Source organism: Poecilia mexicana, unplaced genomic scaffold, assembly GCF_051168715.1.
Source record: "Poecilia mexicana isolate PSO_F unplaced genomic scaffold, ASM5116871v1 scaffold_8, whole genome shotgun sequence".
NCBI lineage: Eukaryota > Metazoa > Chordata > Actinopteri > Cyprinodontiformes > Poeciliidae > Poecilia > Poecilia mexicana.
The window spans coordinates 26,735,029-26,755,053 of NW_028263377.1; the positions used below are offsets into that span (position 1 = coordinate 26,735,029).

General features: G+C 36.7%; 3 protein-coding genes across 3 annotated transcripts; 1 reads left to right on the forward strand and 2 right to left on the reverse strand.

Annotated features, from left to right (window-relative positions):
- The first annotated feature begins 1,312 nt into the window (after positions 1–1,312).
- LOC106911021 (5-hydroxytryptamine receptor 3A-like) lies at positions 1,313–4,768 on the forward strand. The gene is made up of 9 exons (XM_014980315.2): positions 1,313–1,355; positions 1,434–1,597; positions 2,322–2,366; positions 2,459–2,568; positions 2,644–2,816; positions 3,371–3,522; positions 3,596–3,806; positions 3,886–4,035; positions 4,345–4,768. The coding sequence occupies exons 1-9, from the start codon at positions 1,319–1,321 to the stop codon at positions 4,593–4,595; spliced, it is 1,293 nt and encodes a 430-aa protein (XP_014835801.1). The 5' UTR covers positions 1,313–1,318; the 3' UTR covers positions 4,596–4,768.
- Positions 4,769–5,623: 855 nt separating this feature from the next.
- LOC106914377 (5-hydroxytryptamine receptor 3A-like) lies at positions 5,624–10,471 on the reverse strand. Its single transcript, XM_088007947.1, has 9 exons — positions 10,367–10,471; positions 10,097–10,263; positions 9,841–9,885; positions 9,595–9,704; positions 7,983–8,155; positions 7,744–7,904; positions 7,460–7,670; positions 7,071–7,214; positions 5,624–6,062 (listed from the first exon to the last, which is right to left on the reverse strand). The coding sequence occupies exons 1-9, from the start codon at positions 10,404–10,406 to the stop codon at positions 5,812–5,814; spliced, it is 1,302 nt and encodes a 433-aa protein (XP_087864073.1). The 5' UTR covers positions 10,407–10,471; the 3' UTR covers positions 5,624–5,811.
- A 672-nt stretch (positions 10,472–11,143) lies between these two features.
- tsen54 (TSEN54 tRNA splicing endonuclease subunit) lies at positions 11,144–19,744 on the reverse strand. Its single transcript, XM_014982321.2, has 12 exons — positions 19,637–19,744; positions 18,147–18,305; positions 17,977–18,040; positions 16,997–17,080; positions 16,829–16,927; positions 16,704–16,756; positions 16,001–16,108; positions 15,067–15,472; positions 14,858–14,993; positions 14,726–14,786; positions 13,452–13,565; positions 11,144–12,533 (listed from the first exon to the last, which is right to left on the reverse strand). The coding sequence occupies exons 1-12, from the start codon at positions 19,690–19,692 to the stop codon at positions 12,383–12,385; spliced, it is 1,491 nt and encodes a 496-aa protein (XP_014837807.2). The 5' UTR covers positions 19,693–19,744; the 3' UTR covers positions 11,144–12,382.
- Positions 19,745–20,025: the final 281 nt, after the last annotated feature.

Here is a 20,025-nt window from a genome sequence, read left to right on the forward strand (position 1 = left end):
GTTTCCCTGCAACTTTTAGATGTGCCTCTGCTGCACCACCTGAACGGAATAATTAGGTCATTAAGGCTCTGGAGAGCTGATCTACACAAGGAGGAGGTAATGAAGCCGTTTCATTCCAGCGTTTTGTACCTGTGGCACATCTAAAAACTGCAGGACAGCAGAGGACTGGAGTTTGACACCCCTGAATGTTTTAAATTATTATTACTTTTAATGCACTACTTATTTTCTTTAAAAAAAATAAAAATAAAAAAAAATTATACATTTTGATAAGTTTCTACTTTACAGAAATTTTAAAGAATCACCATAAATTTCTAGTTTATGTTTTAAAATAAAGAAAACATGAAACAAATTTAGATTAGAGGCATTTTTAGTATCATTCTGTTGATATTCAACTATTGTAAAAACGGAAAAAACTGCTAAATCGACATTTGTTATTAGATGTTTATTTCAAAACATTTGTAGTTTTAACAACTTTCCATGCATGCAAACCATTAGGATACTGGGATTTCACAAATTAAAACACAGTAAGAATAATCCGTCCTATTCGAGTTTCTGAAATCATTTAAGTCAGTGGTGTCCAAAGTGAAGAGCGTGGGCCATTTGTGGCCTTTGTAGTGATTTTCTGCAGCCCAAACTGATGTTTAATAATGATAATTATTTGGCTTGAACTGGGCTCTGAGCTGAAATTATGCGTTTGGTTTTCTGCACATATTGAGGTTCATTCAGATGCAACTCTGCATAGTAAAGTTCTGCTTCTATTCTCAGAGGAAGGAAACCATCACCGTCTTTCTTCAGTCTTCATCTGATGGTTGTGTCCTAAACTTCAACATGCTACATGCTAGCTGCTTTTTTATAATTTCTTCTAGCAATAACATGATCTGATTTTGGAGGGAATTGACCGCTGTCCTAATATTTTTTATTTCTAAATAATCTTTCTTTCTAATTTGATTAGCAGCGCCTGATTTTTAAAGCTTGAACTGTCAATACAGTTTTGAAAGGTTTTGTCCCAGGGTTATTGGATTGTAATGATTTCAGTGAAACCTGCACATATTAGTTTTCAGTCAGACCTCTATCTAAACTATATGTAAGGATTGTTTAAATTAAAAAGCTGCAGGTGTTTTGCTCCTGCTGACCAGCTGCAGCTGAACAAAGAAAATATTTGGCTGATCAAACATCCAGAACACACAACAAAAGGAGATTATGTTCCACCAATAAATCCATGTATTGATTTTATATTTGCACTTTTTATTGAGGTGTGCTGATAAATAGCTTGATAGTTTGTAAAGAATCCCTCAGACTGAGGCGAAAGCAAACGGTCATGGCAGCTCTGACTCTGACTCTTCTTGTTTTAGCCGGTGAGCTTCTGCAGCGTAAACTTTTATATTTAATCATGTTTTAAAGCTTGCTAACTTGGAAAATATTTCTGGTTTCAGGTGTTTCCTGCAGCCAGGCTTCAGATTGCTCCTACTCTTCTCTGTTGAATCACCTCAACCTGGATGGGACAAATAGCGCTCTTCAGATTGAACGTCCTGTGAAAAACTGGAACACAACCACAGAGGTTCAGCTGGAAATGATTCTGGGCGGCATTTTAGACGTGGTAAGTCTTCATCATCTGTCTGTCTTATGCTATTATTTAAACATTTTTTCTTATTTTTAGCTTGGTGGTTTATCAGGATGGGAATAAAATACATTTACTTTTTTAAAATGTCTGTTTACTGAGGTTAATTTAATTTGAAAACTGGTGTTAAATATGAATCTACCATGCAGTACAATAACGATATTGCAACAGTGTTTTTGCCATGATAGTCAAAGTTGTTAAGCTGAAAGGATTCGGGGCCACAAAAATAAATGAACTTACAACAAGGGAGAAATGTGTTGTTATAAGTTAAACAACCTGTCAATCAAACCAGTATACTTTATCATCAATATTAAGTAATTATTCACTTAAACAAGCCTCTATATCTTGCTAAAAAGTTACTTGTAAGTCAGGTTTGTCTTATTTCAAGTTTGCTAAGACATTTGCACTAGAAACTAGATCAAAAATCTTAAGATTTTGTGTTTTTGCAGTGTAGTATCCTTTTTATATAAAACAAATTAAAAACCAGATTCCTTTTCTGCTTTATTTTGTTTTATTTTTTTCTTTTGGAATACTTTTTACTCAATAATTTTGGACCGTGTGACAAAAAGTTTGGAAAACCCTGATTTTTATGGCTTTTGCTGTCATCATACCAAAAAGAAAACCACCATGAAAAAGCTGTGAAAATAATGCAGCAGCTCTTAAAATCAGTCTTTGTGTTGAACATTCTTCATATTGTCTTCAGGATGAGAAGCTTCAAACTGCGACAATTCACATTTATGTCAAAATGGTAAGAAAATAAATGATTATATTGAGATTTGTTATCATATTTTGATGAAACTGTTCAGGGTTTTTCCTTATTCTTATTCTGTTATTTTCCAGTGTTGGATAAATGAACATCTGACCTGGAATTCCTCTGAGTTTTGTGGGATAAACATGCTGACCATTCCGGTTTCAATGATCTGGGTTCCAGATATAATCATACAGGAGGAGTAAGTTGCCAAAACATAAATCATTAAAACATCTGTGGCTCAATGATCTGGTTTGATTTTATTTTCTTCTTTTAGTGCCTCTGATAATATAAATTCTCAAGACGATCCTCTGGTCAGCGTGTTTCCGGACGGGAAGGTCGATGTGGTCAAACGGCTTCAGCTGACCTACATCTGCAAGTTCAACCTCTTCAGATTCCCGTTTGACATCCAAACCTGCAACATCACGTTTTCATCCCTGAATTATGACGGTAAATTAAATAAATAAATACAGATTTATGTCCTGATTTCAACCCCACATCAACATGGGTTTATAAACGTGGTGCAGATGCACAAAAACCATCCACAAAGACATTTATGAAGAGAATATTCTGTTGAAAAACTTTATAAAGCTTAAGCCTTTTAGAGTTTTATTTCTAAAGATAGAACTGGAATTATTATTAAATTAAATTAAATTAAATTATTATTATTATGTAAAATTAATTTACTTTTTTTTTTAGCTTTATATCATGTTTATCCCTCATCAAAAACATAACTGGAGTTTTGCTTTGAATCTTTCAAACATGTTTGAGAAATATTTGAATCTCCCATAAAGAGAGAAATGTAGAGAGAAATTTAGAAAGAAAGGACAAAGGAAAGAAAAAAACAAATAGCGAAAGAACAAAAAATACATTTGGAAAGAAATTAATTCAGAAGGTGAGAGAAATATAGAAAACAATTTAGATGGAAATTTGGAAAGACAGACGATATATAAACCAATTAATTAATTAATTAATCTTTTTCTGTTTCTTTTATGATTTGACAGAGAGTCTGTTGAAGCTGGTAAAATCCACCGACGACTCCACCCTGACGAAGCTGCCGGGTCTCAACATGCTGACTGAGGGGGAATGGAAGCTGGTGAAGATAGAAAGCATCAGTTTCATGTCTGTCGGTCATAGAAGTGCACTTGTCTACCAGGTAAGATGATTATTTCTGATCAAATCCCAGCAGGAGTTGTGCTGTTTTTAAAATAAAACTCTGTTTTCTTCAGATCTCCCTGGAGAGGAAACCTTTTCTTTACGTCATCAACTTGATTTTGCCCTTGTTGTTTTTGCTGGTTCTGGATTTGGCCTCGTTCTTCATCAGTGAGAGCAGCGGCGAGAAGCTTGGCTTCAAGGTGACGATCCTGCTGTCCGTCTTCGTCCTTCTGCAGATTCTTAAAGACATTTTACCGTCCACTGAGGACTCTCTGCCGCTGATGGGTAGGAAGCCACAGATTGGTTGTAATTCCTGCATTCGTCACCAAACAGAAACCAACATTTATCCATATTTTTCTTCCAGCTATCTACTGTGTTTCAGTTTTCACCCTGGTGTGGATCAGCGTGTTGGAGATGATGCTGATGAGCCAGTTTAAGGATGTCGCCTGCTGTGTTGGTGAGGAACGCCAAAATGCTGAGGTCGTCAAAGTGAAAGAAGCTGGTTACAGAAACGGTATGATTCCTGTTTCTGCTACCTGAGTGGAGTTACCACCCAAAACCTTCTTCAAATCTAACACAACTGGTGTCAAACAATTGTGCAGCAAGTGTTTTGTTTGTGCTGCTATCATCTTAAAGATATTAACAAATGTTTCCAGAGGTCATGAAAGGTCAACCAGGCCCCCACCGTCTCACATCAAACCATGTTGTTAGATGTGAAGAAGGTGTTGGGCATCTTCACTCAGGTGCTTCTGCTCTTAAAACAGTCAAACATTTCCATTATTTCATTTCTAACCGGTCCGTTTCTGTGCATATTTTCTCACAGAATCTGCAGGAACAGATAAACCAGAGGAGAATAACTCTCCGCTGGATTTACCTGGTGATCCACGGCTGCCGAAATTCATCATGGATAGAACGAAACCCGGTCAAAAACCCCCAGAAACACAGAAAAACATGGAAAAGTCCAACAGGCTTAGATGGGTTAAAATCTTTGACTCTGTATTCTTCGTCCTGTATTTTACCACTGTTGTGCTTTCACAGGTTTTTTTATTTAGTCTTTGGAAATTTCACATTTAAAACCAATTTCTGAAACTTCTCCCAGTGCTTTCAGAAGCGCTGTGTCGGTCAAACGTCCAGGAAGGTCAGTCAGCGCTGCACTGTAGGAGCTTCTGTGTTTCATTTCTCCAATGTAAAATTTGTGTTTGAGAGTAAATTTCTATCAGTTAAGACAATAAAGTATTTCCGCCTTTCGCATGTGTGTTGTTCTTGTAAATAAACCTGAATCACCTTGCAGGGTTCCAGTTTATGGTCAATAAATACACAATTAATGCAATGCAAGTCTTACTGTATTACACCATTCACATAATGTGCTGTACTGATGATAATGAAGCTTAGTAACACAGTGAATAACAATTAAATTCATAAATCAAATGCCCAGACCTTTCATTGCTTTATAGACCATCAGAAATAATTTTAAAATCCTTCAACAAAAGATTTAGTTTTAATGACCTCTCTTGATAACATAAATATCCATCAAAAAAAAAGTCAAATTGAATCCTTATGCAACAATTTCTCTTTTTGGAATCAAATTTGAGAAATTTCTGAGACATTCACTAATTTATAAAAGTCACAAACACTCAGTGACTGATGGATCAAATTGGCAGGTAAATAAAATCGTCATCAGCATATGGAGCTACTCTGTAACCTCTGTAAGGTGAAACAAGTAGATTTTGAATAGATGAGGCCCAAGAATGGAGCCACAGACTCAGATTTATGATAGGAAATATACAAATTACTCTACTCCCATTTTACCAACTAAGAGTTGGATCTAATTCAGAGTAAAACAAACATTTTTGATGTATCACTGTTCAGAACATCGTTTCTCCACGTATTTTGCATCTCTGACTTTTAGTGTTTACTGAATTATTGGTAACATATAAATTTGGTGTAAATTGTTACACACAATTAAAGTGAAATAATAAATGCATAATTGAACATTTAATTAAATTAATATTTTTTATTACTTTGGTTTTATAGTTAGCATGTTAATTAGTTTTGCATCATGTGAACATATGTCTGCATTGGCGTTCAAGTAAATTACAAGGTTTGCATTCCATATGTGTAACATTTTATTGTGAGTCAAACAAAGATAAAAACTTGTAAAAGTATGAGGAAAAATGTCATCTGATGTTTAAATTCATGCATATTTTTAAGGAAAAAACAGACTTATCAATATCCACTGGCAGATATCATTGCATGCAGAAAAAACTGTCAAGAAAATTCAGATAAAAATTTAAAGATTAATCCATCCAATACAAATATGCATCACAAAGGCTACAAAAGTCAAAATATATCCAACAAAGAACAGATTATCAATGATTGTGGCCACCCTTCGGTAGCATCTGTGCTTCTTCTGACTGCCAGCTTCCTGTCGAGCGGCCTTCACTTCCTCCAGTATCAGCCTCAGCAGCTCGACAGCCCCGAGTTTACCCAGAGGGAAGCAACTCTGCTCTGGTTTAACTTGTCCATTCTCTTCTTCGGCCTCTTTAAATCATTAAAATATAATTAATCAACATTCATGTAATAATTTAACTCTAAATAGTACAGGTTTGCATTCTTAGCCTACAACTAGGACTGTTTTTAACGTTTATTTAAGTCATTTTAAATAGAGATACAGATCTCTGATACAAACTCTTCACACCTGATAGTCTTTTAGACTCTGTTCAATTGGGGAACTAAATTTCCAGCTGCTGTGGTTAATTTTCACACTGCATCCAAACCCTTTGAGCAACCTGTTCCCCTCCTGGCCTGTGGGGGCGCTGCACCAAGAACCACTAAAGGAAACGACACAAAAACCTCTGAAGACACTGAGAGCAACTTCCTTCTTCACCAGATGGAAACAAAAATGGAGTGGAGTCAGACTTTAGAGGCTACGGTAAACTAGAGCGTTTGCTTTGGTTGAATTTACCCAGAATGCCTTGAGCTATAGTCAAACTCTGGTCCTAGTACAAACCCCAATCTCAGTTCGGTTGAAGTGAACTCTGGTTCGGTTTGAATGCATTTATGAACAGCAAGCGGACCAGAGACCGCTCCAAAAGCAGGAAGTGGACTACAGAGCAGAGCATTCTGGGTAACAAACATGGTAGCTTTGCGTTAGCGGGAGAAATGGCTCAAGGACTTTAACCAAAGACAATATAGAAATACTACAACCTCTAAAATCTGATCCCACTCCATTTCTGGTTTCCATCTGGTGAAGAAGGAAGTTGCTCTCAGTGTCTTCAGAGGTTTTCGTGTCGTTTCCCTCAGTGGATCTTGGTGCAGCGCCCCCACAGGCCAGGAGGGGAACAGGTTGGTTTGACTCAGAACCACAGCAGCTGGACGTGGAGCAGATGATGACGTTTGGTCCCAAATCAAACCGAGTCTACCAGACTATCAGTTGTGAAGACACCCCACCTGTCTCATAACTTCAACAATGGTCTTATTTGTGTGAATAAAATATTTGTAAACAAATTTATAAAATTATTTTTTAAGAAACATTCACTAAGAACATACCTTTGTGAACTTTGCTGTCCTTTTTCATGTAAATTGTCTTACTTTCTTTATCACAACATGGATCCAGGTTAAGTAGGAAGCTCACCAGCATGGATTCAAGCACACTGAGCCACACCAAGGTGAACACTGCGACGCAGAGGTTGGCTGGAAAAACAGGCATTTAATACAGCTGTGCAGGCAATAAGCCAGTTAATCACACGATAAATTAAAACGAGCTCAACAATTTCCATCTGCATGATCTACTGTCAAAATTAAGGAATTACAAGCTCTTATAGCTTACGTGTAAGTTAGTTCTGTCTAATTTCAAGTGTGCTAAGATATTTACACTAGAAACTCGAGCAAAAATACTTTGTAAAATTTTGTGTTTTTGCAGTGCGGCTTCTACTCACCAATCACTGGCAGGTCTACTTCTGTGGAGGGTAAAATGTCCTTCAGAATCAGCAGTAAGACGGAGATGGACAGGAGCACAGTCACTTTAAAGCCAAACTTTTCACCCGAATCCACAGAGATGGAAAAAGAAGCCAAATCCAGGAACAGCAAATACACCAGCGGGATGATGAAGTTTATGACATAAAGAAACGGTTTCCTGTCCAATGTCACCTGAAAGAAACGGCAGATTGGGGTCAGATGGACTTACAGAAAATGAACAAACTTTCCGTGGATGTGTTCTTACGGTGTAAGACAGTGTGCTGTGATATCTCCACCCGTTGGTTATGTTACCACTGACTAATTCGATGTCTTTCAGACCCCATTCTCCCTGAGTGATCATGAACTGCGTGGATGTGACCATCAGAACCGAGTCGTTTATGGCTGATCCGAGCACCAAGCTGCTCACTGTGCACAGGACAGAAGAACCTTTAATTCATCCTCCTGACTCCATCCTGGATGTTAATCTGACAGTCTGTGTTTTACCACTACTGTCCATGGATATGAATGTGATGTTGCAACGTTGCGAATCAAAGGGGAACTTGTAGAGGTTGAAGCGGCAGGTGAAGGTCAGCCTCTGACGGAGGAAGGTGAACATAGAACCGTCGGGATGCACGATGACCCAAGGATCTTCATGGATGCTGCTGTCATCAGACGCACTGAAGGCAACAGGAGACGAAGCAACTTTAGACTCAGATAACATCTAATGTAGCATACAATGCTGTGAAAAGGCATTTCCCCTTTCACAGTTCTTCTATTTTTGCCTTTGTCACACTTACATGTTTTAGATTGTCAGTTAAATAATATTATCACAATAGGAAACACAAAAAGCAGTTTTTAAAAAGCCATTCAAACCAACCAGATGCATTGCACACAGTTTTAATGTTGCATAAAGTTTTATACCTGCAACTAAAATGCACATATAAACAACAGCTGGACTTTGGTGCAAAACCAGTAAGTGGGTGAGAGTTGAAGTTAGTGGGACAGGATGTAGAGAGGAAATGCTGCCCTGATTGTCAGTTTTATGTTGAGGCTGCAGCTGTTGAATGTACCTAATAAAGTAACTTGTAATCTAACTTAGTTACTTTTAAAATCAGTCAGTTAAGTAACTGAGGGTTGAGCAACCTGTTCCCCTCCTTGCCTGTGGGGGCGCTGCACCAAGAATCACTGAAGGAAACGACACAAAAACTTCTGAAGAAGACACTGAGCACAACTTCATCTTCACAAATGTAAACAAAAATTTGAGGATTGGAGGTTGGAGGATTTCTCCTTTGGCCTTGGTAAAAGACAATGAGCCATTTTCCCTGCTAGCGCAAAGCTAGCACATTTGTTTTGGTTGTATTTACCCAGAACTAAATTCACACCAGATACGTGAAATCCACTTTAATCAAACTTCAGTTCATTTGCCTAGAAAGTCTAGTTTGTTTTGGTGAGGTGCGAATCTCCAATTAAACTCTGATGCACACCAAAGAAACAAAGTCTGGTGTGCCAACAAACCTTGATCTGGGTTCTGTTTAAGTGAACTCTGGTGTGGATTGAATCCATATGTGAATGTCAGGCGGACCAGAAACCGCTCCAGAAGCAGGAAGTAGGCTAACACATAGGGTATTCTGGGTCAATACAACCAAAATTTTATTTACATAGCACATTTTCAGTAACAAGGCAATACAAAAGCGCTAGTCTAGCGATAGCGGGAGGAAAAAAGACAAATCCTGCAACCCCTGAAATCTGACACAACTCCATTTTTATTTACATTGAAGAAGGAAGTTGTGCTCAATGTCTTCTTCAGAGGTTTTTGTGTTGCTTCCTTCAGTGGTTCTAGGTGCTGCGCCCCCACAGGTGTGGAGGGGATCAGGTCGCTCAATTAGTTTGGATTGTTTGATCAAAAGTTGCCATTTTTGTTCCTAAAAAAGTGTCAACCAGGAAAATTAAAACTTTCCACAAATGACCTCTTTCTGTCAATGAAAATGGTCCTCAATATGCGTTATATACAAGCACACACACACACACACACACACACACACACACACACACACACACACACACACACACACACACACACACACACACACACACACACACACGCACGCATACTCACTCTTGTTGAATGGCTATTTCCGGGATCCAGAGTTTTGCCTTGGGAACAGAAACCTCGTCTATCCCGCAGAAGTCGGATTGATTCCACCTTAGAAATTCATTTGTCCAATACTTAAGAAAAAAACAAAAGCTGAGCTGTACAGAGTGTTTCTAGCACTTACAGTTTAGTAAAGATGAATATATTTTCATACAAACGTCATTTCATCAGATTGAATGAAATGTTTAACTGACTAGAGAAAAATCTTACCTTTGTGACCCAAATGTGAGTCGTGACAGTTTGGGACTTCTCATCCTGCAGATATCAATACATTATACATGTCAAAGAAACCTGTGATGTAATTTAGATATTGTGCTAATTCCTGCATATTTACACTGACATTAATGTTGATTAATGTGTACTGTTCAAATCAAATAAATACAATAAATTAAAAATAAATGTAAAAACTATTTGGAAACTTGGCAAAATGAAACATTTGAATGAAACAAATGGAGAGGAAACTTACAACCCCTAAAATGCCGTACAGCACCATCTCCAGGTTCACTTTGGTGGTGGTGGTCCAGTTTTTCACAGGTCGGATCATTTCTAGACCCGTGTTTGATGCAGTCAGGTTGAGGTGTTCCAGTAGACCATAATATGTGCAATCTGAAGACAGAGTGCTGCAAAAACCTGCTGCAAACAAGACAACAAAATCCAGACCTGAACACAAACTCAAAACATATTCAGTCTCTTGATTCCTACTTGCAATATAAACATCTTTAAGTAACAGACTTACCAGCAAGTATCATAAAAGCAAATATCCGTAGAGCTGCCATGTTCTTCAGTTCCCTTCAGTTCAATTCAGACTGAGTGAAGCTTTATAAACCGGGAAGCTGCTTACATAAACGCAGCAACAAAAAAAGTGCAAATGAGGCTTTGATGGAGCCTTTTAAGTGCATCTTCTGTTTGTTCATCTCATGTACAGGAAAACAACATAATAAACCCTCCAAGCATTTCAATTGTTCTCCAGCAGCTGCAGGAAAAAGTCAACATTTGAGTTCGACACCATGTAGGAGGTTTTTATTCATATAATGAAGCTTAAGTTGCCTGTGACTGTAGAGCGCTTTAATTAAATAGATAAATATTACATTATTGTTCACGTAACGCTTTAAACGGATGTAAACTGATGTGAAGCAAATGAAAACTAGAACTTGTAAATTTGCAAAATATTCCTGAGGATATTTGGTATCTTAACTTAAATTTTTGGTTGCAAAACATAAAACAGTTTGTACCATCTTGAAAATTCAACAGTAACTTTTCAAGAATGTTGAGAAATTTACAAGTTACCTTTTAGATTTTATTATACATTATGGAGTACTTTCTCAGAACTTACAGGTCAGTCTTTTGAAATTAGCAAAGTTACTTTATTTTCTAAACAAATATTACTCTACCAGAATCCAAGGGTTGTGTTACAGTACTTACAAGTTACTTTATAAGAAGTACCTTACTTTACTGCTTGGTTAGAAACTGCAACAAGTTGAAATGAAAACAGAATTTGGGAAAATCTGTTGACTTGGTTTAAAAGGTAAAGGATTTTATTTATATAGCACATTTTCAGCAACAAGGCAATACAAAGTCTTTTTGAAAAAAACATTCATACAGGAAGGACATCATAAATGTGTAATTTGAATTTGACCAGCACAGATAATATTTCTGGTATCAGATAATTTAATGTCACAGGGTGCTGTTGACTTCTATTTAACATGTTCAGATCTATCGCTGTTTCTCCCCCAAAACTCCTGAAATTATTAAAAATGCTTGAACAGTTTCATAAACTAAGACAATTCCTCTTCCTCACCCACCGTAGCTGTGGAAACGCGGTATTTTTTGCACACACATTTATCCTGTTTTTTTTGTTTTTTGTTTTTTTTTGGTTACCAGAATCGATGGTAGTCCATTTCGACATTTGTTGTAAGGACGTTGCTAAAAAGGGGGACCGAAAATTTAAGGCTTTAATTCGATTACTAATATTAGAGAAATAAAATGTGGCTAACTTTGAAATATATAAATTTATGTTTAAAACGTTTCAAAATTTAATGTAATTAATTGCTTTTGTTTTTTTGGTACATGCAAGCATAGACCGAGCCGGAACCTTTGTTTCGCGTTTCTGGTACGCCCGCTAATATGACGCATAACAGCAGCGGTGGTCGCCAAAGCCGCTTCTCTTTGTTCTACTGGGGGTTATTTTTTCTTAACCAATCTGATTTACGCTGAAAAGATTATTGCTGCGTTCATGTAAATACTGAAAAGATTTAGCTGATCAGCGAAGCTATTCAAGTCTAAAATAGCATCCCAATGTTAAACATGTAGCATTAGCTAATGTCGGCGTCCACAGCCCACGTCTTTAAAGAAGCTCCATGAATGATCAGGACTTACTGATGATCGATTAACCAAAATAACACATTAAAACATTACATATCTCTGTTGTCAAGCTCACATGACTTTATTCAACAATCTAGCAGCAAAAATGTTATTTAAATTGAAAATGTTGATTAATTTGAAATTAATTAACTATAGACTGCAATTTACTTGATTACTACAGGTAAACAATGATTTAATAATAAAAAACAGGTGATTCTCATTATATTAATCGTCTGTTGGCACCAAAACAAAAGAAAAACAAGGCAAACATTTGCATTCCTTACAGGTTTCTTGGTACAAGTGGAAAAAAGGTGAATTGTTTCATTTGAAAAAGTTTGTATTTTTCCATATATAGCTCATAAAGGTTTAAAAACTCCCGGATGGTTGAATCTCAGGGGTAAACGTCCATTGGCAGCTGGAAGTCCTTGAAGGTATAGAAGGAGATGTCTCCGTGATCCACGGCGGCGTAAACGATGGGAACGTCGCCACTCTGAAACGAAAGCTGCTTGATGACTCGCAGATCTGGAACAGGACCATCAAAACTGGAACAGAGGAAGAAACACAATCTGCAACATTTAGGAAGTTCATCAGCAACTGGAAAGACAAAATCAGACAATACTGAACATTTTCTTTAACATTTTTGAACAAAAAGAATTAATTCAGTGGCGTCCAAACTTTTAGCACCGTGGGTCAAAATTACCAAGTTGAAAGCACGATTATTTATTTTTTAGTTAAGAAATGCAACATTATTTTATTGAGAATTTTATTTTCACCTGTTCAGCAACAAATTAACATTCTGCATTTATGAAAGATCCAAAAAGCAGGAAGTGGACTACAGCGCAGGGCATTCTGGGTAAATACAATGAGAACAAACGTGCTAGCCTGGCGCTAGCAGGAGAAACGGCTCGTGATCATTAGCCAAAGAGTAAAGAGAAATCCTCCAACTGCTAAAATCTGACACCACTCCATTTGGTTAAAATTTTGTGAAAAAGGAAGCTGCGCTCTTCTTCAGGGGTTTTCATGGCATTTTCTACAATAGTTTTTGGCACAGCGCCCCCACAGGTGAGGAGGGGAACATATTTTCAATTAGACTGGCTCGTTTGAACAGCAGCAGCTGAAAGTGTAGTAAATATTGTACAGTGTGAAAATCTGTTTTGAGTAAAAGGTTGCTGGAGATTACTCAGACATTAAAATTAAAGGAAAAAAACTTAATAAACTGGCTATTAACAGAAAATTTGTTTTGTACCTAAAATTTTCTACTTATGATATAAATTTGAAAATCTCACACAAAGAGAAAGAAAAAGTCTCCATCTGCATCAGCTCCATTTGATGAGGTCACACTTTGGACACCTCTGATTGTTTTCATCGGAACGACAACAATGGATGTGATAAAAATCGTGTAGATTGTTTTATTGCAAGTGGATCCTGAGTAAACGATGACTCAGGCCGTCGCTGCTTACCTGCAGACGCACATGCGGGCGTACGGCTTGCCCGGGTTGCTCTTTTTGAAGTCAGCCACCGAATCCGGCTGGTAAACATTGAAACAAATCCTCCATTCCTCCGAAACTTTGAACCTGAGCAGACAAAGGGACATCCATTTCTCCTGAGCGATGCAACAATTCATCACCACTGGCGTTCACCGGAGCACACGGTGACAAAACGCTGCAGCCGGATCTTTATGGCTCTGGAAATTAAAGATCGTAAACTGTGACAGCGGCGGGACGGGCTCGCATCTGATTTATCGTCTCCTTTCAGAGGTGACTCGGAGCTGATGGCGGCTAATTACGTTTAACAGGAAGGTCATGTTTGTTATTATAAAGCATAATAATGTGGGCGAAACACACAGCGCTGCCGCTGATTTAACAGCTAATCCTTAATTCCTTAATGGGAATTATCTTCAATTAATATTTCTATAAGTCTAAATTATATCTACACATATATTGTTTGGAGCTTAGATTTAGCAATTAAATAAAACATTTTTAAATACATGATCAAATGTTAAATTTAAATAAAACTAAGTCTTTATATGTGGGATAAATGGGCTAAGATTTCTATTTATAAAAATATCTGATGTTATTTTGGCACAAATAGGGCAATAAATAAAAATAAAATTAATTTAGCATACATTTTCCTACATTCATTTTATTATTTCTAGTAAAATTGATTTTTGAAAGCCCACTAATTAAAAAAGCACATGAATGTAAATTAAAGGAGAATGACCTACAGACCTTTACAGATAACAGACAAAAGATTTTACATTTTTAATGTAATTTGTTTTTAAGAAATTAACTAATAATGAATGAAAAAGCAACAACTTAGAAAAAATATAGAATTAAAAGTACTAGTACTAGTTCCACCAGTGGAAGCAATTTTTAATCAATATTAAAAATTTTAAACGAGTTCCTAATTTTATCTCCTTATTTCAAGTACATTAACATATTTGCACTTGGAACTAAACCAAAGATTTTGTGTTTTTGTACGACTCCTCTGCAGGATCTTAAAGGGGAAATTTGTAGCATAATCAAGTGACTATGTTACCTTCAGTTGTTATAAAAATGCTATATGAATCAAATATGACTTAAAATAAATTTTAATTTAACGCCTCGGGCCTCTTTAGAAACTCCTGCTCCTCCAACATCCCAACATGGCTCCTCTCTTAACAAAAGCTGTCAAACTGTTTGAAACGATATAAAAGCATATAATCACGTCTTTTAAAGTCGTATTTTCTTGGTACCTGGCTGCTCCCTCCAGCAGGTTAGTCGATTTAATCACGCTGATTTTCTCCAGCAGCTCCGCTGAAATAAAACAGAGATAATTTCAGTTTGTAACCAGGAGGTGAAAATCCTGGGATCCGGCCTGAACTCACCGGTGGAGATGGGCTGAGTCGGGTCGTGTAGAGGCTGAACTTCCCCGCTCCATAAGTGAGCGGGTCGGCCTTGCCGCTTTGCCTGCCGCCGCTCCAGCAGCTCGTGGTACTCGGCCCAGTTTCTGCACCTCCGGACCTGAAGACCTGAGCATTACTCCCACAGAAACGGGAAACATTCACATTTTATTCTGTCGTCTGGATGATTTCACCTCTTTGTCTTTGTTCACATCCCGCCGCCGCTGCCGTCTCTCCCTCTCCTCCTCCTTCACAGACATTTTCACTTTCCGCAGGTTTATCCTCCGCATCCAGGGGGCGACGTCGCACACACCAGGCATCACGCCGCCGGGAAGCAGCGAGGCGTCCGGCGGGGCCAGGCGGCCGGCGGAGCCCAGGTCAGGGAAACAGATGGAGCTGAAGTCCCAGCGCTGGGAACCGGGGGCCGACCTTTGACCCGCCTGCCGCTCGGGAACATCCGCCGGCCACCAGGTCCTGGCCTGGACTTCACCTGGAGCGCCGGAGGAGGAAGTCTGAGGCGCCGCTGAGGCCACCAGGTGGGACTCAGGTAGTTTATCATCCTCCTCCATTTCCTCAGCCTGAGACTTTGCTGCTGTTTTACTGAGGCGACAGAAAAAACAAACATTTAAAAATGTCGCAATTTAAACTGTAAATTAATCAACTTCTTCAAGTTGGGTTACAAGTACTGATTATTTTAATTATTAATTAATCAATTAGTTCTTTTGTTTTTTAAATTAGTTTAGTTGTTGACTAATCTATCGATTATTATTTTGGATTTTTTTTTTCACGATTATTTTAGTTATTGATTAATCGCTAACCAGAGTATACAGACTTTTCTGACATGAGCAAATAAAAATTTATGTTTTGCAAATAACATTTTCTGTTCAAGAGAAGAAATTTATTATTTGATTAAAATAAGAGTTTTTTAAACAGAACATTTTTTTTCCAAAATAAAATATTTCATTACAGAAAAATTTGTCATTATAATTCCAAACGTTTAGACCACAATTAATGTATTTTATTGAGATTAGTTTTTGTTTGATTGAATGACACTGAGACAAATTTACCTCCAGTAAATGATCAGAATAATCGATTACTAATAATCGATTCCTTTACTGATTGTCTGACCTGGACGTGGGCGTCGGGCTGGGGCTGCGTTTCCTCTTCAGCTGCCTCGCCCCGCGGTCCCGGGACCGAGGCAGGTTCAGCTGCCGGGCGTAGGGCGACGGCTCGGAGCTGACAGGAAGCAGAAAGAAAAACAATCAGCCTGAAACCTGGAGATCAGCAGAACCATAAAGATCAATAAGCAGAAACTTTAGGAACAATAATTCATCATTAATCATGATTAATCGATTATTGAAATAATCATCAACTCATTTAGTCGATGTCATTTGCTGAATAAACAACATGTTCAGAGTAGTAGTTACACCAAAATTGCTCAAAAATATATATCTGCATTTTACATTTAAAATAAAAGAAACAACTTTTGTTTTAAAACATGTTTTACCCAAAACTCTTTAAGTGGCAAATTTAACTTCACCTGGTTCTAATTCACTAAAATAATTCAGTTTATTTTCTGAATTATTTGTTTATTTGCATCTTTTAACATATTTCTAGTAAGTGGTTACATTAAAAATATATAGAATATGATTCATTGTCAGAATAATCGATTATGAAAATAATCGATTTGTATTTTAAAGATCTAAAACCACTAAAAACACATTAAAACCAACAATCCAGTTTTATCCTAAATAGATTTTTTAAGTGTTGATTGAACTTTTTTTGTACACTTCAAAGCAACAGAACCGTTTCCACCTTCAGATTCTGTTACCTGGGATCAAACCTGTGCACCACATATCCGAGCCGCTTCAGATGACCGAACACCTTCGATGGAGAGGAAGAACGATCAGATCAGCGCAGACATGCATGTTCCAGCGTTCAGAGTCATGACTGCACCTGATACTGCTGCAGGCTCACAGAGTCTGAGGACAGGAACGCCTCGTAGCCGTCCTGGATGGACAGCGGCAGGTCCTGGTGGAACACCTGCAGGTTGCCCTGAAACACACACACGGTCAGCCAGAGGCGCCGGCAGAGCCAAACCTGAGCAGCATCTCACACACTCACACACTCCATCAGGTAGAGCGCCTCTTCAGGGAGGAGGAGCTGCTTCCCTTCTACAGAGAAACCCATCGTCTGCCAAAACTTCCCCTGAAGAAGAAAAAATATATATATAAAAAAATTATTAGCTTCTAGAAATATTACTGAAATGACAAATTAACAATTTATAGCAAAATCTGAAATGATTTTTGCATTTTTGGTCCCCTCCTCTCCAGTGTTCAACTTTAAATAACAGAAAAAATCAACAGAAAAAAAAATCTCAAAATTTACTACATTTCCAGAAAAAATTATGTTTCCATCAATACAGACAAAAAAACAATAAAAATATATTTAACAATATTTTAAAAAGCAACAAAAGCTGCCAGAAATTAATAGAAAAGTAAATAAAATGAAAATAAAATTAAATTTGAGTAATAATTAAAGATAAAATAATACAAAATGAATAAAGTTTAAAATAAAATAAATGTAAAAACAAAAGAAAATATAGAAATAAGGAATAAAATAAATTATTCAAAAGTAAATACCACTGCGGAAGATTAAAAGAAAAAAATAAAACTGTAACAATATTAAATAACTCCCACTCCCAAAATAAAAATTAAAATCTAGACTTGTTTTATAATAATAATAATAACTATTATTATTATTATTATAAAAACTTGTTTTATAATAATAATAATAATAATAATAATAATAATAATAATAATTATTATTATTATTATTATTATTATTATTATTATTATTATTATTATTATTATTATTATTATAAAACAAGTCTAGATTTTTTGCATAATATTCTAAGAAAGAAATGTGACCAACATTTCTGGCTAGTCAAGAGTTTTCCTGAATAACAAACTCTGCTAATCAAACATTCTTAAGTTATACATTTAGCTAATTAGTACAGAGCTGAAAAGTCTATCTTTTTCCCAGCATGCACTACTTTTCAGACAAATAAACAGCAAAAAGGTGGACAAATTAAAAAACCTCACAGCAGGAGTCTGAAGCTCCACAATCCGCTCACTGGGACTCCAGATGGCTTTCACCAGGTTTCCTCTGCAGAGACAGAAAAACAGACAAAACTGAGCTAAAAACCTTTTTCACCACCTAAAAATGACAAAAAGCCACTGATTTAAAGTGAGGAGTGTGGTATTTCACTGACAGCCTCTCGACCCGCTCCTCTGAAATGAGGCTCCAGTGTTCATCCAGGCTCTGCTGCAGCCGCTGCTTTTGCTCCTCCGAGTCATCCGGATAGAAATCCTTCTGGCCTCGGGCCGGGATCTTATGGCTCCTGGAGCGGGCCGCAAACAGCTCACATGGGCTGCAAGTTATTTACAAACAGAACAACTAAACTCAGCCACAGCAACTTCCTGTTTCAGACAAAATTCACCAAAAGCTAGAAAGTGCAACCTACAGACTGCCAGAAAGCTGACTGGCTCAGATATTTCTATCTAAAGCTGATTTTTATAGCACAATAACTGCAATGCTAACTATTTGTTAATAAAAACACATTGACATTAAATGCATTGGTAAATTTCTGCATTAAGAAATTAAATTCTAACCACAAGATTGAATGTATGCAAGAGAGAATCATAAAAATTATACATTTTTTAAATAATTGAATATGTATCATTCCCAGACTTTCATTTGATTTAATACTTCCAAGAAATAAAGTCTATCAGAATTTATCAGTATTACGGCACATAACAGCTGATTTGAACATTTAAGATTTTGGTAGCAACAGATGTTCTCTAAAACGTTTATTAAATATTTAAAATGAAAGCAGCTAACAACTTTAATTTTCAGGATACAAAACAAATGTTCTTGTAATCTTTTAGCGCCTTACATTGTGTTTTTATCCGTTAAAGTCTCATTTTTATTGAGTACTTCAAGAAAAAGGTGAAAAGGTGGTAAATATACAGCAGATAGGTGAAAGAAATTATCACAGTGTTGAGCAGTTTGATAATTATTACGATACGGTTTAAAATTAGCCATCTAGTTTCTAAGATCACATCTGTTTCAAACAAACTGAAAGCACAAATTAAAATAATTAAACAAACATCTGAATTATTCTCAAAAATTCTCAAATTAAACGCTGAAAATTCAACACTTTGTGGGATCAAAATGACACTTTTTAAACTATCTTTGCAAAACTAATTTGTTATGTTATTGAATTTCATAGCTTCATTATTAACATTTCTCCCCTTAAGTTGTTGAAAAAAATCATTTTATTGTCGAGAACTAAGTATGTACACCTAATGAAAATATTATAAAATATTACATGTTCAACTGATATCAACAAAGGGTACTGCAACTCTTAACAATATTAATCAACACAACCACTTTTATACAAAAATAAAATAAGAGAAACACAAGTTCAAGGTGCCTTAAGAAAATTTAGAAACACAGAAACAACCTTTGCAAACCTTGTGACTCCTTTGGCATATGTTCCTATTAGTTATAACAACTCTCTGTACAATGAGTCATTTGATTATGATTCACTGCAAAGAAATGTGATTAACTTTAGACCAGGTTGACGAGAAAGAGAAAGTTAGAGATCCGAAAATCAGAGACAAACACCCACTAAAAGACAAAACTAATATTTTAAAGTGTTTATTACCTTATAATTACTGTAATTAAACTGAATCAAACCTTAATATTTCATTGAAGAAGTTCTCTGCGCCTTCTGGCTTGTTTTGGTCCGCCATGACAGTCTGTCCGCCGGCCGCTACTGCTTCCTGCTCTTCTTCCGGGTCCTAATGCCCGCCTGTTTCATAATAAAAATAGTTAGAACTACGGCCACAGGAGGGCGTCAAATCCCCCAAAAAACTTTTCCTTGTTTTTAAACTATATTTTCTTCTGGATTTTGTCTGTATATCAGTATAATATAAATATTTTAAAATATCATTTCTGAAAGAATACATCGAATCTGTGTGAGATTATAGATGATAAAGCTGTTAATCGTTTTAGTTTAAATTGTTTAAGTCCAACGTTAGTGGTCCATCGGCTTGAAAAGTTGTAATTTTTATTTATTGCTCCAC